This window comes from Glycine max, chromosome 7 (genome assembly GCF_000004515.6).
Source record: "Glycine max cultivar Williams 82 chromosome 7, Glycine_max_v4.0, whole genome shotgun sequence".
Taxonomy (NCBI): Eukaryota; Viridiplantae; Streptophyta; class Magnoliopsida; order Fabales; family Fabaceae; genus Glycine; species Glycine max.
In genome coordinates, this window is record NC_038243.2 from 9,696,853 (window position 1) to 9,723,646 (window position 26,794).

At 31.8% G+C, this 26,794-nt stretch overlaps 1 protein-coding gene across 3 annotated transcripts; it reads right to left on the bottom strand.

Annotated features, from left to right (window-relative positions):
* Window positions 1–797: 797 nt before the first annotated feature.
* Window positions 798–25,159, bottom strand: LOC100779987 (uncharacterized). 3 transcript variants are annotated; one of them, XM_006583397.3, is made up of 43 exons: window positions 25,002–25,159; window positions 24,727–24,874; window positions 19,504–19,579; window positions 18,434–18,514; window positions 18,266–18,346; window positions 17,293–17,369; window positions 17,122–17,176; window positions 16,990–17,038; window positions 16,600–16,737; window positions 16,175–16,253; window positions 15,508–15,586; window positions 15,377–15,423; window positions 15,074–15,268; window positions 14,766–14,841; window positions 14,058–14,138; window positions 13,899–13,979; window positions 12,379–12,455; window positions 12,241–12,295; window positions 12,094–12,142; window positions 11,768–11,905; window positions 11,382–11,463; window positions 11,177–11,255; window positions 10,544–10,590; window positions 8,954–9,165; window positions 8,639–8,726; window positions 7,945–8,064; window positions 7,734–7,852; window positions 7,574–7,646; window positions 7,353–7,472; window positions 7,129–7,197; window positions 6,865–7,035; window positions 6,729–6,776; window positions 6,404–6,545; window positions 6,119–6,216; window positions 4,995–5,139; window positions 4,765–4,853; window positions 4,579–4,689; window positions 2,926–3,000; window positions 2,412–2,477; window positions 2,127–2,315; window positions 1,934–2,044; window positions 1,420–1,500; window positions 798–1,175 (listed from the first exon to the last, which is right to left on the bottom strand). In XM_006583397.3, the coding sequence occupies exons 2-43, from the start codon at window positions 24,826–24,828 to the stop codon at window positions 996–998; spliced, it is 4,131 nt and encodes a 1,376-aa protein (XP_006583460.1). In that variant the 5' UTR covers window positions 24,829–24,874; window positions 25,002–25,159; the 3' UTR covers window positions 798–995. The 3 variants fall into 3 exon arrangements, with proteins under 3 accessions (XP_006583460.1, XP_003530061.1, XP_014633392.1); XM_003530013.4 differs by having other exon boundaries at window positions 24,727–24,864; window positions 25,002–25,157; XM_014777906.2 differs by lacking the exons at window positions 18,434–18,514; window positions 19,504–19,579; window positions 24,727–24,874; window positions 25,002–25,159 and having other exon boundaries at window positions 16,980–17,038; window positions 18,266–18,331.
* Window positions 25,160–26,794: the final 1,635 nt, after the last annotated feature.

Sequence of the window (26,794 nt, forward strand, 5' to 3'; positions counted from 1 at the left end):
TCTTGTAATGCTAAGAAAATTACTTTTATTTAAGTATGATATTTTAAAAGTGAGCCAACATTTTAGGTTGTGTATATGTTAATTATACAATTTATATTAATATTCTTGTACATAATTAATTATTTTTATACAATTGATATTTTTTAAAAAAATAGACTTAATTATATATTTTATCACTTAACTATCTTTATTTTGTGAATTTTATTACTTAGGTTTTTTCTGAGTTTTTCTTAATTTTTTTTGCACCTTTTACCAATTCACAATGTTGTAATTTCATTTCAATAAAATTCAAGTGATAAAATTTATAAAAAATAACGTTAGTAATTTTTTTATTTGTTACGTATGGTAAAGTTGTAACTTGTTTTCGCATATTATTTTATTTGTTACAAATAAAAACATTGTTGAAATGAATTTTACCATTTCTTTTTTTAATCATAAAATTAGTTACAGATGGTAAAGTTGTAACATTGTTTTGGCACATTATTGAAATTTTCTTTAAAATTATAGTAAAATTAATTCAAAACTTTTATTATGAAAAAATGTCAAGAGATTCCTGCATTTATTTTATAATTCATATACCATAGGTCAAACCTTAAAATTGATTTATTATTTTACAAAAATGGCGATTTAACCACCATTGGTAGAAATGACGATTACGGAGGGGGCAGTTTGCATTCATCAGTTCATCTTTCTAATCTCCACACATCTCTCCTTGGTAAATTTTTTTTTTTAAAAAAAACACTCATTGGATCTATTCAAAAAATGATCATAAAACTGTAACGGGGATTTTGGGATTCTACAAAATAAAAATTACCGTTGGAAACCTTTGCCCTCAAGGACAAGGCAAGTAAATAAGAAATTCAGAAACCATCTATTGAACTGAAGGAAATAATGAATTCATGAGGCAGTGATATTCCTTACTACAAGACAACATAATAGCAAAATAATAAGAAGTTGATAGTCACCAATAATCCTAGCTAGTAAATTTGTAGGAATTATGCCCTTCCTGCTGAACCAAAGAGATGCATCTTTTCTGCAACCACAACTTTCATGGCTTCCTTTGCAGAGGCCATAACATGAACTAGATCGTTCTTGGGGGTAACAAGGGAGTCCATGTATGCTTTTCTTACCTCGGTGTTGACATTGAACTTTCTAACACCAAGATGTATGCACGTCTGTCAGGAATCAAGAAGCTCTTATGAGGTTAGCAATATAAAGTGCAAAAACTACAAGAATTCATTGCAGGTCACAAATAAATATTATTTTGAGGGATCAAAAGTTGAATATAAAAGATAACTTGGAAAATCTGAGACGCATTACAACTGTACCTTGAGCTCAATGCTCATAACAGGTTTGTGTTACTTTGACGGAGAAAAACTTAAAGTCAACTCCCAAAATCTATTATTTATACAACTGTACCTTAACAAGTTCTTTGCTCAAACCAGATGCACCATGAAGCACCAGAAAAATTCCTTTCTTCAGGCTCAAAGCATGCAGCTCCTAAACATGGTAGAATGTCGAAATTACACAATGGAAAAGAAAACCTAAGTATGGGTTAAATTAAAATATTATCTGCAACCGCTGAAGAATATTGAAAGGACCATGCAAAATAAGTACTCTCAAAATGCTTATGTCTCAAAATTTAGAACATGCAACCGCAATGCAAACCTTAAAAGTGTTTACAATAGCACACACAAATATTGTGAGAAACATGCTGAAAATATACACAAATAAGTGGTTACACCATATTCCTGAACACCAATCTTCAAATATTTTTAACTAGTTGTTCTTAAATTGGAAATACTCAACCTAAAAGTCTGGTTTTTGCTATATTCACAAAAATCAGCTAAGGTCTGGACTTTTCATTTTTGTTTTTTTGGGAAAGAATTTACCAATAAAAGCATAAAGAATACAAACAGAAATGTATTATCACCTTAAGCAGATCAAATCTCAGATTTGGACCACTTGCAGGGTACTTTCCATGCACGTTACCAATACACACTGCCAAAGCATCTATGCCAGTCTCATCAATGAATTTTGATGCCTGAAATTAATGCAACAAGCATAAATGAATTTAGCACAAGCACAGAAGAAAATTTTGAGTAGTGCAGAGGAGAGATAGCAACCATAGTAACATCTGTTAGTCTGGCTTCATATTCTTCTACAGTCAAATCATCTTCTGTCCCTGACAATCTTCCTAGCTCAGCTTCAACCAACATATTTTTTGGGTGAGCCAGTAATGTTATGAATTTTGTGTATGCAGCATTTTCATTGAAAGAAAGATGTGAGCCATCAACCATCACAGAACTGAATCCCTGAAATCATTACATTCAGATAGCAGCTGAGATAACAGAGAAATAACTAACCACAAATGGATGCTGCATCATTTTTGAGATTGAAATGCAAATTACCAGGTCAAGAGCTTCCACAAGATCCTGCTTTGAAGTTCCATGATCAAAGTGAACAGTAATGGGAACCTGTCACATATGAAACATGAATGCTTAGGCAGTGAAATCTAAAGACTCTAACTAGTGGTTAATTGGTTATTAAACCTAAATACAGGCCTCTATGCTCTCCACACCCATAAGTATTGATTGTAAGTATTCACCGGGGGTTACTAAAAGTCTAAAACAATTCTTTAAAAAACAAACTTTCCTTTTACCTAAAACATGCTATTAATGTTATGATAATAGCTATTGCTCCAATACAACACCCTCTTTATTAACCGATACTAGTTTCTTTTGGTTACATTGTAAACACAAAGTCACAATTTTTTAAGGTTTTCAAGATTAAAAATCATTTATATCATTTCACAACTTAACTTTGTTAATTGTCATCAAACATCTTGTTCCAGATTGACAGAGAATTTTGCATTTTTGTTTTTTGTAGATCTCCATTAAATTCTAAAAATATAATGCCACTTACACTGGCTTGCTCTGCAGCAGAAATGCAACAAGCAACCAAGGGAATTCCTCCTTGCTTCAAGGCACCTGGATGGATCTGAAATTGTAAAGATAGATCATAAGAATTTTAGAGGAAGCAAAGTTTTTATACAAAATAATAGACTTTTGAGTCGTTCAAAAAGTCATTTTTAATATGATGCATATATACAGGGAAGTAATATGAAACAATTAATCAAGAACAAGACGTAGCATAATGGCTTTACAAATAATCCAAAACTCTTCATGAAATAAGAAAATATGAATCAAAGGACTTTGGTTATAGTGAATAATATTAGTCGGGTTTCCACTATTTTCTGAAACTGGTTTAATCATGGAGATTAGAGGAGTTATACAATGAAAGGCTGAGAAAATGAATTTAACAAGTTTCAACATATCAGCTAGAGAACCAAACGAAAATTTTAAAATTCCTGTTTTCAATTTATATTACAATGCAAATTTCTAGGATGGGAAGACAACACACAAAAAATAAGAAAAACAGGCAACTAAAGGAAAAAGATAGTCTAAAAAACACAATAAGGCATCTGTAGGCAAAATGGACAGAATCTAAGCATTAGTAGAGACTCGAGAAAATTGTGAAAAAACTTAAACAGTATATCATGTGATTTGCCTAGCAGCATTACAGAAATATCTTTGACTATCTTGATTTGAAGAGTCTTTTAGTCACTAGTGCTCAGCAAGCAGCAGATAAATTGTAAGGAAAACGGAACAGAAGCCATCCCTTTAGACCCATATCCCAACAGCCACACTATCAAATTGCTTTCTCAGACTCTGCAGTTATAGACATCCAGGCCAGGCCATCTTAGCCTCTAGCAACTAGGTTTGTCAGTCTGGTAGATTCTTAATTCTTTGATGCAAAACGAAGAAGCATATTTAAGAAATACTGTACTAGGTTATTAAACTATTTTTAGAAAATTTACATTTCCTCTTATTAAAGAGACCTTTCATTATTTTTAGGGATTTTGCCTTTATATGTTAAACTTTCTTAGAGAAAAATACTATCATTTTGAGATTTCTAATTTAATTTTATACAATTAGGATTTCATATTTTAGGAAAATATTTTTGATTGCATTACCATTTTATCTTTATTTAGAATTTATCTAGGATTTTATATTTATTTAAGATTTATCAAAGATTCTTTTTTTATAAATACACTTTAGGTGCCTTATTCAAACCTTTTTGAGCAATTATAAAATATTAAAATTTCCTTTTCTTTGAGAGGATGTGAGACCCTAGTTAGAGGAGTACTCTAGGACTATGATTCTACACCAATCTCATCAACAGGCTTAGGACTTCCAGCCTGGAGCATGGCATACAGGTGAGCCCAATATAGGATGAGCTTTGTGACATTCTTAAAATGTGAGTTTGGACTTAACTCAATCCTACAAAACTGGCTTGTACAGTGACGACTGCCCAAGCTTTATAAACTCTTTTTAAGCCATATCTCTGGGCGATGTTGGACTAAACAACCATCCTTGAGGCTGCAATTAAGGTGGGCTAGAGGGTCCTCGATTAAGGCGGCTTTCCAACAACCACTTTTCTCCCCTCGTTTTTGTGCTATCACAATAAAGAAAAGGGATACATACAAATCAATATTTTGACCTGACTGTTCCTGACCTGTAATATAGCAGGACTTTGTTCTTCCTCTGCAGCAGATACAACAGCCTCAACTCCTTCCAAATTATATACATTAAATGCTCCAACAGCATATCCACCCTTTTCTGCATTCTTTGTGCCAAAGAAAAACAGTATTAAAATTTAAAAGAGAATCAGTTGCACAGCCATGAACCAAATGATCCTTACATTAAGAATTTCTTTTGTTGATGTAAGTCTGATTGGACTAGTCCAGGACTTTACAACTTCTGCCAATGCTGTGCTGTTACCAACATTACCTACCAGAAACAAAATATCTTTGATAAGATGAAATATATTGAAGAATAAAGGAAGATATAGATTTTACAGCACCAGATACTCAGATATGGTTAGAAACTGTAATTAAGAAAAAGAAAAATTGAAAATTACAAAAATATTACCTGGGAAGACAATGTAAGGAACTCCAGGGTGTCTACTTTCAGGGCCTAATTGCCACAAGGGAATACCAGCAAGTGCTTGACCAACTATTTTCGCACATCTTGCACCAAGGGCTTTTGTAGCAAGATCTGAAGACGTAATACCACCCTAAAAAAGGTACTATATTTTTCAGTGTATGATTAAGAACTCAGGACACAATCAAAAAGGAAGAATATGAGGCTGGGTTTTTTGGCTATGATTTGCACGAAACTATTTTTATTTAACTTGTAAAATGGAGAAGGAAAAATGCAATGAAGTTTTTTTATACATAATAAAGAGTTTTTAAATATTACCTCCGATAAAATCTCTAGTAACAAATTAAACAGAAAAAATGTTTTTGAAACCTAAGTGTCAAATTGTACTTCTCAGCCTCTAAATTTTTTTAATGAACTTATTCCTTAACAATACATATCGCATGTCAATCAACATTATGATAAAACATAGCTAAAAAATTGATGTCGATAAAGGTGTCCCTGGAGTGCCTGGATGATCAGCCCCAAAAGCTATGATCAATGTGACTTTGTTGGTAAATGGTAATATATGCAATATTGACCCCATATAAAGTAGTGAGTTGTAAAAAAATAAAATGAATGAAAGGACAATAGAACAAAGGAAATATCACATTTTTCATATCAAAATGTGTTGAAGATTAATCTAGAAAAGTGAAGATGTATAATTGATGGTCCATTATCTAGAGAGTTCTACACCTATGGAGATGTTGTAGTGTGTAGAAACTTCGTGATGGATGTAGAAAAATATCTTATAAAAACACCTATAACATTATAGAGATGGATGGTAGATGATAGATGGGTCTAGAAGACTCTAGGACTAAGTAGTATAGAAGTGTGTAGAAATCACCTATGTAACCTATATAAAGGCATAAGTTGTAGCAAGCCATGGAATGTAAGAAAAGAAGCTAATAAGCACAATTCAAGTTAAGGTGGCAATTTTCTGAAAACTCATCCTCTTCCTACTCCCATCATTTCTATCATACATTTCTACCATATCCTTCCATAGAAAAAAGACATAACCACGTCCCATATCCTAACAAAGTGCACATTCACTGGGTCCTTTAAACATGGAGTACCTTTGCAATTATATAGCGAGGTTTTGTAGTTATTCTTTTCACTATTTCCACCAAAGCAGAGCTCACTTTAAAGTTAATGTCCAAACTCTCAGCGGCAGCTGCACATTTGAAAATAAATATAGCAAGATTAGATTGAGGGACATAAAATTATATTTCTCCCATTTAAATGCAATATACTTCGCTTTGAACTTCAATGAGTTGATGTTCAATGCTAAAACAGTTCTACTCTCTAACTTAGCAAGAGATGGAAAGAAAAGAAAAACAAGCAAAAGGAGAAAGACAAACTTTTTCCAGTTATGAGATTTCGGCTGGTCATTATTAGAGTATCTTTATGAGCTTTAAGATATACATCTGCTAATTCAGCTGCTCTACTGATTTCCTCCTCCATCTCCTCAATAGGACTCATTGCAAGTTTTTCAACTGATACCTATTCCAAAAAAAAAAAAAACGCTATTAGACTAGCAAATGAAATGAAATTTGAAGAAAAAAAATTGTATTAGGCAAAAAACTGAATCTCTTTGCTAAACAAACTTTCTTTATCATTCTTTTCATGAGAGAATTAACAATTAACAATGAAAAATGTTGTAAAGAAATTTGGAATGTTGATCACCTCAATGCTTTTTAAGAACTGACCACACTGTAATTTGAGCTCTTCAACCTGTGGATTACAACTTACAAGCATAAGCCTAAATGAGAAAATGGGCATGCTTGAGAGATTAGATTTCAATCTTAATTTCATTTCTCACCTGCTTTGTTGTTTTTGGAACATATGATCCCACAACTATCAAACCACCATTCCTTTCTCTAGCTATTCCAATATCATTTGGCAATATTGGAGGCTTAGAGATGATTCCCATAAGGGCAGAAACAAAACTAGCAGCAGTGCGACACAAGAAACGTTTTCCCATCAATTCTGCCTGTTAATAAGACAAAACAGTCCAAGAACATTTGCATTAGTAACAAACAAGCAAAAAGGGACAAAAAAAGCATGAAGGAGAAGAAAGTTTTGCCTTGATCATTCCAAGTGAAAATACAGTCATGTCTCTTTCACTAGCTGCATTAACTATGCATATTGACCCCTGCTTAATATAATAGACACAATCATGGTGAGTGGATTGAATATACCTTCGTATTTGTAATTTCTTACCTAGATAAAGTAAAGCCACATGTTCTCTTCTTAGAACTTAAAAATGTACAAACTAAGATGCATTAACTATATCTCTTATTTGTATACCTTCTGCAAACTGCATAGATGCTGACAAACTGCATCTGGACCACCTTTCCTCAAAAGTTGGATAGAAATAGATGCAACACTACTTCCAAGTATTTGGCCATCTGTTTTTTCCTCTACCCACTATATTTGGATAAAAAGCATCTCAAAATTAACAATTTGTCCAAATTATGAAAAATAAAAAATTACATTGATTTAGGCAATAAAGGGATTAGAAGTTTTACATCACGCAGGTTTGAAGATTTGTAGCCAAAGGAAGCATCTTTGGCAAACTCAGTGTCCCCTGCAGGAACAAGCCTGCAGACAAAAAGTTAAACACACAAGACTCTAATTTTGTATCCATTCATAATTCCTTATAGCTAGATCATGAGTGTAAAGACATACGTATCAGAATCATCAACATAGTGTATGTCTTCAATAGTGTAACGACCTCCTTGAAGGAAAAAGGGACAAAGTATCCATGCATCCATTTCACCCAATACTGAAACAACAGCATCTGCTTCCTGTACACAAAAATTTAGTGTCACTTAGAAAATTGAAGAGTGTCAATATTGTTGATCAAAATATGCTTATTGTGCTAAAACATCATCCTTGCCTCAGGAAAATGGCCACGTAAAGTTGAATCTCCCCTCAAAACTACAGTATAGTCAATGTTGTCAACTGATTTTGCTGCAGCGTCCAGATTTCTGCAAATCTCTTTTATCAATGCACTGGCCTGCCAAAGATCAACCGTAAACTTATGAACTTGATAGAATTTGATGAAATATCCAGTAGCTTGAACTCCAGTTTGTTAGGTGATTTATGGTATGGTACTTATAATTAAAGTGCTGCCTCTATTACAGTTCAAAACTTTATCCAGCTCAAATATTGCATGTCACTAATGAAGACACTTTTTCTTTGTACTTCAATAGCTTGCTTTTCCATTTGCAGGGCAACAATGGGACAAATGGTGGAGCTAGGTTGATTTAATTGTTGTGGCCAAATACAAATAGCATCATTAAAGTAATTAATTTAATTTAATTGTAGTGGCCAAACAAAGAATATCATTAAAGTAATTAATTAAAAGATATTAACTTTTTCTTTAAAAATATTACAAATAAAATAAATAAAATTTGACCCCCCTCCTATTTGTAACTCATACACTTGTGGCCTACTTTACCTTTAAATCGAGTTATTCAAAATTTCATCCATGGTTATAATTGGATTTCTTACAAAATAGCAGTGTATTTTCCTGTTTAACTGGATAAAAATTCCTGGATTCGTTGGTGCATGTGGGTTAAGATTTTTACCTTGCCAGAACTCAGTGACCTGGAATTTGTTAAAATGAAAAAGCATTTTGGACTTTTTCTAAACTGCTCAATCAGCGACTCAATGGTCCTGCAGGGAAACATGTAACTTGAGATTTTCTTCAGGAAGATCTTGCTTTCAATTCCAATCTCATGATGAAAAATTATTATTAAATGAGAAATTGACTAAAAATAGCACTAATTAAAAGAAAAACCAGTGCTTTGGTACTTTGGTTTGAGATAGTACTGTATGAAACATGATTTGCATTGATTCTGCCGAGAAATTAGAAATAATCAAAGAAAATGAAATAAACTTACCATTCTGTTAATACCTCAATATCATGAACAGTTTGTGTTCCTGTCGGATCGTCATCCAAAACAACTAAAATTTTTGAATTGCTTTCTTTTAGGGTTTGTATATCAAGAACATGATCTTGGGGCCACTCGGGTGGAAGAGATTGTAACATGACATCTTTCCTTTGAGCCTGGAGTTTTCCCTCAACTCTAACGCCAGTTAGCATCTCATAAACCTGTGCAAAAGTTGATACAGCCTCCTAAGTATTTCCAGTCCAGTCATTGTGTTTATCATTGAACAAATTTTGATCATATGTAAATAAGGATTCTAGAATCTTGAGATAAGGAGGAGAAGAGTATATTCTAATGTTTTTATTTTCTTGACTAAATTATGAAATTTCAGATTTTAATGTTTAGAGTAGGAACACAAAATAGTTGTTAGATTTTATCTTAAAACCAATTGACATTAGTGAAGTTGTCCAACAGATATACAAGTTGCACCTCAAGAGTTGAGGCAGGCTATGTGAGACTTCCAACATTTATAACTGATGACTGTCATTGCTGATGATTAGTGAATGGGAGTTAAACAAGCAAAGGAGGGGGAAAATAAGGTATCACCAAATAGACAAACAACATTAGAATATAATGATATCCTTCTACCAGCAAGTTCTGCAGAGTACTCATATTATTACTAATACCATGAACCCAAACTTAAACCTTATATAGTTTAATGTTTAGTAGTAACTAGAGCTTCCTATTCCTATATATAGGCTGCTACATGGAAAATTGAGAGCTGGTAAAGGGAGAACTGCCCTCCAACTTCCAGGGTCAATGGATAACAAAGAGAAAGGAGGTCAAAGATAAAAGACCAAAGGAAAGAAAAGGTGTTGGATCGGAAAATTGTAAAGATCAAACCCAAAGAAGTGTCCAGTTTTCTGTGTTGCCAAATAAGCTGTTAGGACTATGAGGAAGGGGGAGTTAATTACTACAGTTAGGATATTGATTATTAGTTAAGGGGTTTATTAGATATAAATAGGGGAAGAAGGATAGGAGAGAGGGGGATCTTATCATTTGTAGATTGAGCATTAGCTTTTTGTGAAGGAAGAAATCCTTTTTGAAGAGAAAACCCTTGGAGGAGAGTTTTCTCTCCTATTTTCTGTTCTTTTCATATTATTCAGTAAAAAAAATTCTTTTCTTCATCATTTCAATTCTGGGTTCCTAACAGAAGCATATGTTTAACATCTATTATGTTATCCAAAAATGTTTTCTCAAAACCACCAAACATGCGCCACAAGCAAATAATGTTTAGATCATAACATAGTATTAAGATGTCCCCCATTAGCTAGGAGTATGGTCAAAATACTCCTAATAACCAATATAACTTGGATAATCCTCTCCCCTTGAGCTAAAGTTCATCCTTGTCATTCCCATTTTTCTAATAAGTTAAATTTCAGCCCCAGATAGGTGGACGTGCATTACTTTCAAGAAGCTTGTTAAGATGGCAAAGCCTAAATTTGTTATTTTATTGTGTTAATTGCATTCTAATTGGATTTCATGATATCAGAAAAAAATTAAAATCTTGAGGTTCTATGAACTGACATTAGTTGTTCATACCTTGACCACACCAGCATCATCAATCCGTCCCCAACCAGCAGCAGAACCTGTACAGCAACAAGTTTGAGCAAACAATTATCCCAACAAAGCCCTTTTTTCATATTTTTATTATGTATCATTTGCTGAAAAATATATATAGTTAACTCCTACTATTTAATTTTTCTATTTTGTGGCACCATAACAACATGATCATTTGAACTCAAGACATCCTACAAACAACTCAAATTAATTGCAGTATTTACATGTTGGAAAAGATGTATCATTTGACATACTGAGATGGATCATATGCAGAAAGACCTCCGCAAGTTGTCCAACCATTTGTGCTACCAGGATCTCAGTTTAAGTAATAAGACGGTCATTCGAAAATAAGATCATGAATAAAAGATCCTACATGCACCATCCTTTGTCCATCAAATGGACAAGTTCATCCAGCCCCAGCCCCCCCCCCCATTTCATTTCTTCTTTAAGATTAGTATATAAGGCTTCCTATTCCTTCCCCAAAGTAGAATGAGTTTTATTCAAATATCTTTTTTCACTTCTTTCAATTAAAATCAGCAATAGTAATGGCCTGGTTGAAGTGAAGAGAAACATAAGATTGTATACGTCATTAAGATTCAAAGTAATATACAGCACCTGCCAGATATAGTTGGTGAGCAATAGTTGATAGCTGAAGTGGAACTTTCCACGAAGATGATTCACGAGTAACAATTCCCTGTACATGAAAATAGATATTAATAAAATTAATCAATTAATATTATAACGTCATTTAAATAAAGTGTCCCCCAATGTCCCAGCTGAATAGCCGGGGGAAGAGGGCTGGGAATAGACTATTTCTTACCAAGTCCTTCACAAAGATATCTAGTGCTGAACAAGGTGTGTAATCATTGTCTATCATGTGTTGGCCACGATTTTCAAACATCCTAAAACATAAGACCTCTCTTAAGGTTAGCAGTAACATTTTCTATTCAAATCTATGAATGTGTTTTATAAAAGAAGAAGGCAAGAAGAGAAAATACAACTGGAGGAGGATAAAAAAATCCTCCAAAAAAAAGACAGCAATCTGTGTTGGAAATTCCTTTGAAATAGCCATAAACACAGCACTAGAATCATAACCTCAAAATATGGATTACAAACGCCACAAATTGATCAAAAAGTTAAACAAAAAGAAAAGTGACCTCATAATTTAGGAAAGAGCAGAGTGATCACTTCATAGAAGAGACATACCAGGAAGTTCCCCCACTAGTTGCAATAAAATCAAACAGCAGTCTTGTATTCAGACCCAAACGTGCTGCAAATGCAATTGCCTCAGCAGCTGAGGCAATCTGAACTCCAGCAAGCAATTGGTTAATCATCTTTACACCACTACATAAATATTGAATTGATGTTATTATACATTCTTTTGAACTGATGTTACTACATTCACTCAATTTCAGTGTCACTTTCAATCAGAATTAGCATTGCATTACCTGTTTCATGCATAAAGAACAAATATCAGTATTGGTCAAAGGAACAAAATGAATTAACATTGATTGATTTAAATTAATAAATACCTTCCAGCACCACAACCACCTTTGATAATATAAAGTTTCTCACTCAAGGCTGATTACAAAGAAAATTAACTAGAAAGTTATTTCTGAAACTAATGTAAATTCAAATTAGAATTAACATCTTTCACTTCTATGATAAGTACTTATTACCTGCTAAGACTAAACCAGCACTCTTAAGAGCATCATCAGTTCCTGAAGCCATTATCTGAGAATTATTCATTACATCAGTGTCTCAGTCCACAAAATCTAAAAAGCAGTTTCAATAAAAGCCAGAGATGTATTTCACACCGTAAGCGTTCCCATTGAGGCCCTCACAACACCACCAGAAACCGGGGCATCCACCAACTTCAAATTCTTACCCTCATCTGCATTATTATCATGTCAATGGTTACAAACTACATCCTTCAAAAGCATGCTGTGGAATAAACTCCAAAAAGCATTGAAGATGAAGAAAAAATATTCATTACAAACATCATAATGGAAACCATGGCCAAGGTTCAGTATTACATTAACATATCAACTATACCATGTTGAATTCTTAGTCATTCTATAAATATAAAATTTATATCATGTGCAAACTTTTACAGAGGAAACACACTTCTCATGATAGTTCCTATGAGTGATCTGGGCTGTGCTGCTGAATGATGGCAAAGTGAAGGTATAGGCAAATACACAATATGTGATCAAGATTTATGGTCTTCACATCAGTCTGAGGTGGTTTTCTGAAATTAGTAAGCAGGCATTCTTCGTGTATGAAATAGTTTAAATGAGTTGAATGAATGAATTTTATGGTTTTGATTATGAAATTTTTCCATTCAATTTCATGTAAATGTTTGAATTGAAACCTTTTACCATCCATAATCCTAAAACAAAAAGGATTTTGCACATTTAAACTAATATTATATCTGACCAGCTCTTAAAAATAAAGATATCTGATGGGAGAAAAAGTACCACATTTGTGACACTCAAACTAATTGCCTAAAGAGCTTTAAGAGTTAGCAATAAATTCCTAGTCAAGTACATAAAATCATGCAAAAATATAGACACAACACAGAAATTCAGTAAATCGTGTTTTAGGTAAGAGAATTGTCCAATGCTGAAGTTTTAATTTATGATTTATATAACAAAATTAATTTGTGTGTCATACTGGGATGATTGAAGCAGTCTATTGCTGTTCATTTTTATATTGAATGGCTCATCAGGGCATGCACAAGTGGGACTATGGGAGTTGACATTAGTCATTTACTAAAAATTCATCAAGCTAACTTGATTGTTAAGTATTCAAATTTCAGATTAAGATCATAACTAGGAAAGTATATCCATAAACTCTTCAGGCACAAAAATATTTCCTTAAGATCTAGAAGGCCAAACAGGACAAAAAGTTGTTTTCTTATTTTAGAAAAATGGAAGCAAAATGAACTTTATATTTATCTAATTGTGTGCATTTATCCATTTTGCATGACACCAGTAACATAGAAGATGGCTTTTATCTCTTGAAGATTTTTAAAACATAACATGCTGTAATTCTCTTGCTTGGCCAGAAACTTTTACCCAATTAATAAAATATGCAAGTTTGCCTTAAGTTAACTATTTGTAGAATTTATAACTAGGCTAATCATCTTTGTGATCTAGTTTTCCTTGTATTTGTTTGGCACATAATTCACTTGTTAAAATTTAAGTCACATTACAAAAGTAGCAAATTGACAAGCCCAAAGTTCAATTTGCACTTCCATAAAAAAGGAAAGGAAGAAAGAAATTCAGATACTAAATACAGATCAGATAACCATCTCACTGGAGGAGTAACATACTGTGCAATCTGTGCTCCAGCTGACTCACATATGCAGGAGAAACAGTAGAAGAGAGAATAATAGTTGCTCCTGGTGGAAGAGCTACATGGTGCAGAAAAAAAGGATCAGTACAGTTAAAAAGACACATTATAATATGGGTAATTAAGACATTATATACACCTGAAACTGCACCATATTCTCCATATAGCACACTTTCTGCTTGAGCTTCATTCGTGACCATAATTATGAGAACATCAGCATCTGGAAGCAATAATATGTGAATGATTTCTTGATGTAGGAATCTAGCAAGTAATCTTATATATATATAAAAAAAAACATAGCATATAAAGAGAATATGAAGTAAATGGGTTCAATATAGAAGGCAGGGCTGCTCTTCTGCTCATGTGCCCAACTGATTACACCAGAAAGGATCATTCACGTAGTGTTTGGTTGGAGGGAAATGGAGAGGAGGGCAGGGATTTTTTAAAACTTTGGTTGTTTGGTTCAATTTTTAGGAGGGGAGGAAATTCCCTCATCGTCTAATTTTTACTCCCCTACAAGAAAATGACCACCTCCCCTTCCCTCCTCTCAACCAAACATAATATCTAATCAAAATCCATCCCCTCCATTAAAATCCCTTCATTTTTCTAAGACCTTGCATAATTGCTTAGTTCTAATACCTAAACTGTTGAAGTTTTGTTTTATCATATTCCTTATCTGTTTCTCCATTATTTTTAATGTGGGCAGCTTATATCAACTGTATTATAGAAATTGAGGGAATTGTTTGACTAATCAGACTAAATATGAGTACATTTATATTCTGTATAGCATTGAATACAATATGTAAGTATCAATATATTTATGGGTACATAGTACATATCAATTTACCTTTACTCACTTCAGCTGGAGAATTTCCAATCAAGCCACCAGCATTTGAAAATCGCGTTAGAGTTGGTTTATACACCTAGAAACAAAAAAAAAATGAAAAGATGGTTATACATTTCAACTTCCTACCATGATATTCAAGTAATAGTTTGAGCTTTGCTGGAACAAACTAACATCCACATTCTAGACCATACACAGATATACAACCGATTCTGCATGTAACCAACTCATTATTAAGATACTATCATCAGATTTCCTAGCAAATTTGTTATTTGTTTAATGCAATATAGCTTAAGATTTGGGGAGATTACATCAAAACCAACAACGCAGAATTTTGAACTCAGTAAATGAGTTGCCATGCCAAATCCCATAGCTCCAAGGCCAATAAAACCAACCCTTCTCCCACTCTTGGAATCAGTAGTAAATTCAGATGCCAATTGCTCAGGGTTATACACATCAGCATTTGCAGCATCTGAAATTTTAACCCCATAAACCTTTTCCCAAACCTGTCATAAGGATGAAGAAAAAATTGTGTTAAAAGAAAAACACTACATCTTCTAAAACAAAAAACAACTACTGAATGAAACTGCTCAAACAGATGTCCATCAATTAACCTTGATTATTGCTGTAAGATCATCTTCGCTACCAACAAGTGAAACTCCTGAAAAAAGAATTTTCTAAATTACGTAAGCTGAAATGAGTTTATTGAATTTTGATGTGTTGTATAGTTTACCAAGTTCTGTACCATGAATAAGTTGTAGATGAGTAGCAGCCAAAATTGGAAGTGGAAAAGTAAGTGACTTGGCCATATTCAAAATGATTTCCTTGAACAAAGCAAATTCCATCATCATTATAGTGTTTGAAAAAGAATAAAATAAACGAAAATGAAAACAACAAGAATAGCAGTGCTTTATGTGCACACACGCACAAAGTTGCTATGATGCAAGAAAAATGTCAATTTTGAAAACAAGAATCATGTTAATAAATATCGACTCTTTTCCAACAAAAAACAAATAAACAACTTCCGACTGATAAGGACTACATTGTGTTTAAAGGATTGACATGAGAACATGCAAAGACTACAATCAACATGATATCAGTTGAATTGAAAGGAAACAGAATTTAACCAGATGAAAAAATCTGAATGGATAGTTTCCATTTGAAAATTTTCCTCTGGTGAGGCAAATAAAAGCAATTTTAGCCAGAAGAAACCATCTGAAAAGATTGTTTCCATTTGAAATTTTCCTCTTTGTGAGGTCATAAGAAAATATTTTATAAGTCCACAACTGTGGTTTCTACAATAAAAGTATAATTAATCAAACAATGGCATACTACTTCTGTTTTGATATAACCATTTAACAAGCCCAAATGCAGTGAAATATATAACTGCCTCAGATCTCTATTGATCTTACCAACTCCTCAACAAAAGTGTTCAGAATTTGATGATTAACTTCTCCCTTCAACAAAAGAGGAACATAATTCTTGAACGCCCTACAAAATAGATGAAATTATTTCCACCTTCCAGTTATAGAGGGGGAGGGGGCATCATTTAAATAAAAAAACATTTATATTTACATTGAATAGTAGATAGCACGTTTTTATTGTTGGAATTCAGCGCAAAACAAAAAGAACATTTGGGTTTATAGACAACAAAGAAAAGTTGTGATAGCAGTAAGCCTCATTTTGAAAATATTTTATAGGCAGCCTTCCTGCCTTGTAAAATTTTTCTTTTTCAAACAAAAAGTAAATAAATGTAGCCCAAAGCATCCACAAGAGTACGTATGTGTTGGCATTTTTACTGTAGAGTTTAGCTGTTTCATGTTGACTAAACACATACCATGAATTTCCAGCAGCATTGGAAATTATATCATAGATTATCCATGGATGAATTCCAATTTTGGCACCAAGAGAGAGAGCCTCCACTGCATTAATAAAATGAATGCCTTCCAGCATCACAGTAACCATTTTAACCTTACTGCAATGGAAAAGGGTAATAAATTTAATAAATCTAACACATCCAACAGAACACAGCAGCCTAAAACTGTAACTTCTGATAGGGATGGCCAATATAAAGTATCTTACGATTATAATTTTAATTAATAAACATGTATTTTTACATTTCGTGGGAAGGAAAGAAAAGCAAGGCATGGTCAAATAAAACTGATGCAGTTAAAGAAATTTATGTAATGGTAAAATTAGGTTGCGAAAGAGCAAGACCGGAGTAAACCTGCCACCACCAATTTCACCCTCAAAAGTGAAGAGCTTTTCACACATTGCTGTCATCAAAAGGCAACAATAAATTAACATTTAAATAAAAATGGTCAAGAACTATGTAACTCAATAGATCTAAAATAATTACCGGAAAGAATAGGCCGTGCTCTTGCAATGGCATCTAGTCTTCCTGATGATGCAATCTAAATGTTTAAGTAACAATAGTCAATACAACATATACTAGCTAAGTATAGTCAATGCAACATGTTTCTTACGCAAGAAATTATAAATATAAAATAATATGATGACTATAACTTACAGTGACTTTTTCATTCAAATCATCGGATCTCCCATAAGAGACATATGCATCAACAACATAAGCTATTTTGTGAATTTCTACATGATAAACAAATATGGTTAATTTTGGGCAGTATAACCCTATCACTAAATTCCCCCCAAAACAAAACCTTGAAGATATCATTCTAGAATATTTGTAGATCGAGTACACAATGAATATTGTTGATAGATGAAAGAAAAACTCCATTACCAAAAGTAAATGAAATAATAGTTGCCACTCTTACTTATGCAATAGGGGACGGGTAGAATATGCCACAAAAACAAACATGGAAACTTATTACAAGTCTGTATGAATAACTTTTGAGTCCGACGTCAACTTATAGTCACCGTCACAGATAAGGAGCTTCCATAAAAAAATTGCATGATTTATTTATCAACTAAAGCAATGTGCTCCTGCAACAAACTGCTGGGACTTTTTTTTTTCTGCTATGCCAGTAGTTGCCTAGACTGAAAAGTGACATTTCCTTTCTTTTTTGGTTAAAAGTGACCAATGATATCCACAACCACATATTTAAGGGATGCTGTGATTATAAAAGGAGGAAAACAAGCGCAGGACTCAGTATAACTTAACAAACTGAAAATTTTAAATTAAATAATCCAGTGCATGGGCTTAACAACCATATTTGGAAGTTGTTATACAGGTACTTACCCTGTCGTAAACATGCTGTATGCATACATTTCAAACCAGAGACCACCTTTTAAGGTTATTTTACTTTGTTCATAATAAAGATTCTCTAGGATAATGTCATCTATGACACAAGAAAAAGGTGACAGCTTCGTATCCGCTAATGATCAACTACATTACAACTGCTCCTAGGATCAAGGGGTTAGTTCTACCTTCTGAAAGTGGGAGAATAAAAAATAATTTGTTTGGAACTCCTTTTTACAAAGAATCAAGCATCATATAAAGCCAAAAATATCAAGGCATCTGTTACCTGCCAGATCCTTTTCCAGTTTTTGGAGAAATGATGGTAATATGTTCGAACGGAGAATAAGAACTGTGTCTGATTTTAGATCTGCATAACCCAAAAATGAATATTCTTTACATGAACCAAAATCCTTGGAAGTAAATATTGTTTAATGCCAAAAAGCTCCATAGAGACCTTTCAAAGCACCCTTCTCCCCAAAAATAAGATGATTAGTTTGATCAACGTGAGATATCAGGACAACTAAAGCTGATACATCTGCAAGGGAGATAGAAAAATATATGCATCAGGAAAATCATGTAACAGTGTAATTTACGTAAACTGTAGAGTCAATGTATTAGATAACACCGGTGCAACAGTTAGAATGACAACATCATTCCATTCCTATTTTCTGAGAGAAAATAATGACAAACAACATTTAAAAATACTAATAATAAATTGATGAAATATCTTTCTCTATATGACCTATTGTTATTAACTGCAAAGTTATGTGAAACAAAGAAAGTTGAACTCCAAGTAACATGAAATATGGCAAAGCAGATTGTTACTGATACATGTTCATCAGAAGGAAGTTCAAAATACTCAAGTTGAATTCAATATACCTGCTAAGTTTATAAAAGTAGGAATTAAGCATTTTGCCCAAGTGTTTACTTGGAAATTCCCCAACTGGTCCATCATACAAGCTTCAGCTTTTGTAGGTTATGGCCATGCATAAATCAAATATTCTTTCTACAGTGGAAAAATTTTAGCTTGCAATTGATGACAGGTGCTGCCCAATCGCTCAAACGATACTTTTGAATTTTAATGCTACAATTTATAACCAACGTTTGATTTTAAGATTTCAAAAGTATATAATTTGGACCCTTAACTTCACGCATACGCTGCATGAAGAAAACTGGCTAGCAGACTGGCTTTCCCCATCAAGCTAGCAGTATGAGTTCTGTGCATAATATTTTTAGTATCCCACGATAAGGTATTAGCGCATATTAGAAGAAGAATGTATGGTTATCTCTGTTATTAGCATTCCTTTAGCGTAATTTTGGCTTTATGCCTCCAGTTAAGGGAAGAAAAGAAAAACTTACAACCAACGTTTGATTTTAAGATTTCAAAAGTACATAAATTTTAAATTTTGAATAATATCACATATTATATCTATTTTAACTCATTTTTATGGGTTGCTACAACAAACCAGAGCAAAGAACTATAGTTTATGAAACAGTCAACCATAAGCTGAAATATTAATTTACCTCTCCCTGCTTCCGAAGGGCTTGGACATTTAACTCCTCCAAGCTTTACGAGTTCTTCAATGACGGGATCATTTATCTACAGAACAATTTATTTCAATTGTACAATTTAAAAGCAAACTCACTTAGTGTCATAAGGCTTGGTTGTTGCTGAACAAATTAAAAGCAAACATAGATTGCTGTAAAATCCTAATAACAGAAGATGCAATAACAAATGGGAGGAAATAATCATAAAGGATGTCTGATTCATTGCCACAAGTTAGCATGTCAACATTTCATGCCCGACAATAACTCATTTTTTGCTAAATGGCAATTACATTTGTGGTATCACATTTTAACATATTCTTGACAGCATTCCCATTAATGCTGTGAATCAAGAGAAGTTTTGTGTTAACCTGATCAATAAATCAATGGAAGTTAGTATTTGAATATTTTTAACAGGGATTAATTTGTAGATCTGTTTTCATTCAGACAAATTTATACTTCTGTATCATGGTTTGTTTAAAGACGATATGTGCATATTGGTGAAAACTGGGGGAAGAAAATCATCAAAAAGAAAAAAAATTGCACAAGAAATGTCAATGTATTATCATTTATGATAATACGTTCAAATGCGTATGTGTTGATATAATTTGTTGGAAAATCCCACATATGTGAGTGCAGCTTATTTTTCTGTTAACATATTTAACTGTTTCTTTTTGTTGACAAGGATCTATTTTAAGTAGACTCATAAATTGAAGCATAACTTAAATTACTACCTTGGCCACTTATGCCAAATTAGTTGTTGACTTGTTGGGTGTTCAACTCAAAGTCCTAAAATTAATTTTTCCATCCTTTAAACAACAATTCAAAATTGTAGAGTTTCAAGCTAAAAGATAAGATACATGCATATTAGAAATTGAATTTTTATCACTAAGGTTTAGGTAGCTCAAATGCAAAGTGAAAAATTGTATTTTACTATATGAACTTTAATTGAATAAATGCATTGGAAGTTATTTTTGTTTCAACTTCTAATAGAACTTATTTATTATAGTTGTTGATAATTTTCATTATAAATAAATAAGAGATTTAGTGGAGAAACAACAAATGTGGAGAGAGTGTGTGAGAAGAAAGATTGTAAAACAAAGTCACTGTGTTGAGAGAAAAATATTTTTGTGTGAGAGTGTTATTATTTTTTATAACCACTGAGTGAGGTACTTGAGTTTGTAGAATGATACACTATTTGGGGTGGATTACAATCTTGTAATCATTTTTGTGATAGTAAAATATTTTTTGAGACGATTCCGTGGATGTAGGCAAGAGGTGTCGAACCACGTTAAATTCTTGTATTTGTTATTATTTTTCCTACTATGTAATTTTTGTTGTGTTCTCATGATCTTTTGTGAGTGTGGATAATTTTAGTTGTGAGAGTGTTGATTACCCAACAGTGGTATCAGAGCTCTGGCTGGGAGCACACAAAGGTTCAAGATGGGGGAGAAGACATCACGAAGGTACAAATATGTTGGTTCAAAGAGGGAATGCAAGGTGTACAAAGGGAGACACTTATGTTGCGAGAACAAAAAAATAAAGGTAACCTTTTCTATTTGAATGAAAAAGCCTTAAAGAGGAACTATGATAGGAAAGTGAAGAAGAAAATGAAGTTTTCTAATGTTGTAGAAGTGTTGGGAGATACTTCCGTTGGAGGGGAAGTTTCTTCGCTTTCAAATTGATCGAAGTATATTTCTCTTTTGACTTGAAGGGGAGAATTGTAAAGTTTCAAGTCAAAAGTTAAGATGTATGCATATTGGGAATTGAATTTTTATCACTAAGATTTATATGACTTAAATGCAAAGTGAAAGATTACATTTTACTAGATGAATCTTAGTTGAATTAATGCATTGGAAGTCATTTTTATTTCAACTTTCAAGAGAACTTATTTATTATAGTTGGTGACAATTTTCTTTATAAATAGAGAAGAGATTTAATGGAGAAACAACACATAAGGAGAAAGTGTGTGAGAAGGGAGATTGTGAAACAAAGTCATTTTGTTGAGGAAAAAAAATGTCTTTATGTGAGAGTATTATCATTGCTTGTAATAATTGAGTGTAGTATTCGGGTTTGTAGAGTGATATACTATTTGGAGTGGATTACAATCTTATAATCATTCTTGTGATAGTGAAATATTTTTTGAGACGGTTCCGTGGATGTAGATAAGAGGTGTCGAACTACATTAAACTCTTGTACTTGTTATTATTTTTCTTATGGCGTAATTTTTATTGTGTTCTCACGATATTTTGTGAGTGTGGTGGTTTTACTTGTGAGAGCATTAATTACCCAACAAAAATTTAATTATATATTCAATTTTATAAATTTCAAAATATCACAGACCTCAAACACTTCTTTCCCTCTCACGGACATTTCCATTTTCAAATGCATTTCATCAAATATTTTATGAAGCAAATCAAGGATCACTTCCCTCAAAGTTTAGATTGGTGAGAATGAGGGTTGGATTAACTGCCGAGATCGAGTAAAGTATACAAAGAAGGCCACAGGTTGGTTCATGCTATTGTACTTTCATTCATAGCCCTTGCGCGCATACAGGTTTGGTTCCCGTTTAAAACTAAGTTTGAACTCATCTTTTGAAAATGTTTGAAGTTAATGGAAGAAAAATGGAATCAAATTAAACCTATTTTAAAAAAATAAAAGACTTAATTAAAAATTTTAAAAACAAAAGGAATAAATTGAATCTAACAAATAAAATAAGGACCAAATTGAACCTTAAGTAAACAAAAGGAACAAATTGAATCTAACAAATAAAATAAGAACCAAATTGAACCTTAAGTAAGAAAATCAGATTCAACCTAAAAAATAAATCAGAAAATTAAAATAGTAATGAAACCTTATCTAATTAGTAATTGAAAATGTAAAAATTAGTTATATTTTCAATTTATTATGAAGTATTTACTCAAAAGAAAGTTGTCTTCAAATTTTAAATAGTTGCCTCCACGCCATGTATCACCATGGGATATTAACGTTGGACTAAAAAAAAGCTTAAACACAATTTTCAGTACTTATTTTGTTCAACATGCAATTTTGTTCTTATATTTTAAAAATATGTAATTTTAGAAAAAGATTTTGTCAGTATTTTATTTTTTTCCAATTAAAATTTAAATTAAACATATTCATTTAAGATATCAAGAAATATAATAAATAAAATAAATTATTTTTATATTTTCTTCTAAATTAATTTACAATAATTTTTTTTAAAATATCATTAATTAAAGATAATATAATTTAAATTATTTATTATAAATTCAAAAGGTAATTTATATATTCTAAAATTATTTATTATAAAATTTAATTATAATATAATTTATAAAATAAAAATATTATAATTTCAATTATATAAAAAAATTGCTGTATGCAATGTATAAACTCAAATACCAGTTTAAGATTATCTTTGAATATTTTTTAAAAGAAAAAAATTAATTCAAATATAGTTTTGGAAAGGATTTATTATAGAAAAGAATTTAATTTTTATATATTGTTGGCTATGAAGAGTCAGCCCATGTGGCTTTCGTTTTATTAATGGTATATTTTGCTTCTTCAGATGAAAATTATATATCGTCGTTGTATAGATTTTTTTATTTTTATACTATTAACTAACTAAAAATCATTCAAAATATAACTTTTAAAGAAATTATTATAAAAAATAATCTTATAATACATGACACAGCAAAAACTTTGCACTATCTGTATATTGTAATTAAATTTTATAAAAAAAATCTATTCTATAATATATAAAGGTATACATTTTCTAACACAACAATGATGGAAGGAATAATATAAAGTTATTTAGTTTGAATAAAATTGAAACTTTAATGTTTCAGGCCACGTTGATAACTTATTTGACAAATTGATCAAATCAGGCTTCTTTTATAAATTTATTCTTAAAAGGGGATTGTTTCCAAACTTTTTTTGGACTAGCCAGTGGAGATGGCGAGACACTGTCCACGTGGTGGATCCCGTCATTCGTAATGGCGAAATGTTTTTTTGCGGAATTTTTTTTAACTTCAAATGGGTATAACTTTTGATAGGAATGTTTGTTTGATGCTCATAATATGTTAAAATTCTCGAAATTGAATGAAGAATCCCTTGAGATTTGGTCATTTCATTTTTTCCAAAAAATGGATTTAAGATTCAACCACCCATTTTTTTAATCTTAAATCCTATTTTTGAGCGAGGCGTTTTTTGGAAAAATGAATTGACCAAATCCTCTTTGGGAATTTGTCAGGGGATTCTTCATTCAATTTCAAGCATTTTGACATATTATGGACCTCAAACGGGCCACGAAATTCTGGGGATTCTCCATTTAATTTCGAACATTTTTGACATATTATGGATCGGACATTCCGAAAAATTATACCCCTTTGAAGTTAAAAAAAAAATTCATAAAAAATCATTTCACCGTTACGATGACGGGACCTGTCACACGAACAATATTTTGCCATTTACAATGAGTCCACCAGATACTGTCACGTGTTCAAATCACCAATTCCATTGGCGAGTTCCCTTAAAAAAAACAGACTCCTTACAAAAAGTTTTAAAACAGCCCCCTAAAATAAATTTCTAGAGAGACCCTGTGCTCAATTTGCCAACTTATTTCCTATCAAAATCATACCCACCAAACTCCCTCCTCTATTTCTATGGTCGGATACTTTTAAAAGTAATTACTGTACATGATCAGATCCGTATTATGTGCAGTCTGCGATCACTACGTAAACCACGCATTTTATCTTATGAGGACGTTGATTCCTTTGATAGGAGAGAAAAAAAAAAATATGATTTATGAATTTTTTTTATTTAATTGAAAAGAAAATAAAAGAATAAATTGACTTTTAAAAATAAAAATAATTTTTTTAATCTTTTTTTCATTTTGTTATCAATTCAAATTTTAATTTTCTTTTTTCATCTAAACAAAGGAACCATGAATGTAGTAAATGAAAGTGACATATTATATTTATCTCGTAAACCACGCATTTAAAACTGCACCATTGGATTTTCATCCGACGAATAAAATTCTCCGAATCACAGAACATGCGAAATAACAGCGCGCAAACAATCACGTTCCTTATCTAAGCCGCAAAACAGAAGCTGAGTGGTGTATTACTCCTATTCGAGAGAGATCGTATATTCGTATATGCATGTATCAGAATCAGAATTTTCTAAAGGAAGAGAAAAACGAACCTCGAAAGCTTGCACATCGTAGCCATGGCGAATAGCCTTCGCCGCCATCTCCAAGCTCAACTCATCCAAACCGACGAAACCGATCGCTTTCCGAGACGCCATTGCAGAGAAGCTTCCGATTGATTGATTTTCAGTACACTGCGCAAATCTACGAGAGAGAGTTGCGATTAAATAGAGAGATAAAATGAGGATCGAAGTTAATTGGAAGAGAAATGATGAAATTAGGGGAAATTATTATTGCATGAGTTAAAGGAAGGAAAGAGCAAGGAAATTACGCTTTTTCCGATCGCTTCGCTGATATATAAGGTTTTCTTGTCTTCTTTTTCTTATGCGCAAATAATCGGAGACTCGTGAAGAATGCGTAATGCCAGGGATTATATAAAATGCGCTCCAGATGGAAAATTAGTTATTTATTCGAGTAATAATGATACTTGGAATTCAGTCAATTACTTTCCCTTGTTTAATTTTATCCTCAACATTTATTTATATATATATATATAGTAATTATAAATTATTCATTGTATATATTGATCCAAGTAAATATGTACTGTGATTCATTAAGCAAGTTGACAATTTGAATTTTATAGATAAAAATAAATGATCAAGAGAGACATTCTTTTGTAAAAAAGAGAGAGAGAAAGAGAGAAATTTCCTTTATTGATGAACTAAAATGTGCCACAAAATTTAAAATATTTCATTATTTTATTAGTAATTATATTTTTAAATGTGAGTCAAATTTCCTTTAGTTATTATAAAATGGAAATAAAATATTTAATAATAAATATAACCAAAAAAAACAGTGAAATAACATATTTACTTTCTCTCTATTTACATTTAGTTTTTGATTTCCTAAAGTATTCCAAGGAATATGCTCAAAAATATTAAATATCACCGCTCTATGTTATATTTATTTTATAAATACTCCTAAAAAAATTCCACTACTTTATTAAAAATATTAAATAGAAAATAATTATACTTAATATCTTAAAACTATTGCTGATTTTTTTTATAAAAAATAAAAATGGCAGCAACTATTCAACTAACATGTAAACGAAAGGCCCTAACTCTCCCTTGCAAATCTACGCCATGTCTTTATCGCTGAGTCATTTCCATGTCATTTAACAGTCAATAATTTCGATGTCGTCCCGAATCCGTATGAGACGTTTCTTTTTCTTTTTTAAACCGTGTCCTTTACGAGACTATTATTTATTTACAAATATAATTTTTCGAAATAAAAAATAAAATAAAATAGTTTAGAAACATATATTTATATTAAAAAAAAGTTTTAAGATACTCTGTATTTTTTAAATAAGTGTTTTTTAAAAAAAGATGAGCAAATATATATTACCTTTTAAAAAATAGTTTTAAAGTACTCCGTATTTATATAGTTTTAAAATACTCCTTTTTTCTCTCTATATTTATATTGCAAATATAAAACCCATATGAAACTATTCTTTTAATATGGTTATTCTAAAGTCAATAAAGTTATCATGTAATTGAATGATGATTGTGTAAAATTATTTTACATTATCAATGTATAATTATCTTAATTTATCAATTTATAAAAGAAACCAAATTTTTTTATTTGTTTAAAGTTAGTTTTTCTATAAGTTAATCATTTTATAAAAGGTACATAGTTATTTTATTGCTCTTTGTATTTTTATTTATGTAAGATAAAAAAATACAAGATGAATTGTTTTAGAAGCATAGTAAAAAAAAGTCATAGTACAAAGTAGGAAGAAAAACAACAATGGAACAAATTTGTGATCTTGTGGAAGCCAAAAAAGTATATAAGAAACTAAACATATTTGTCAAATAGAAGAAAGTAAAAAATGAAGAGAATTTTAACTTTTAGATGACACATTGTTAATAAAAAAAATATTAAAGAGGATTTAGAGGAAAAAAAGAGGAGACCATAACATAATTTTATACATAATACTATGAAAGTTTAAAAACTTTTAGGAGGAGGCATGCTCATGTAGCCCCATGCCTTTGGAGGTGATGATAATAGTGACAATGGTAATTATATAATTGTAATGACGATGTTAGTAATAATGGCAATAGGCAC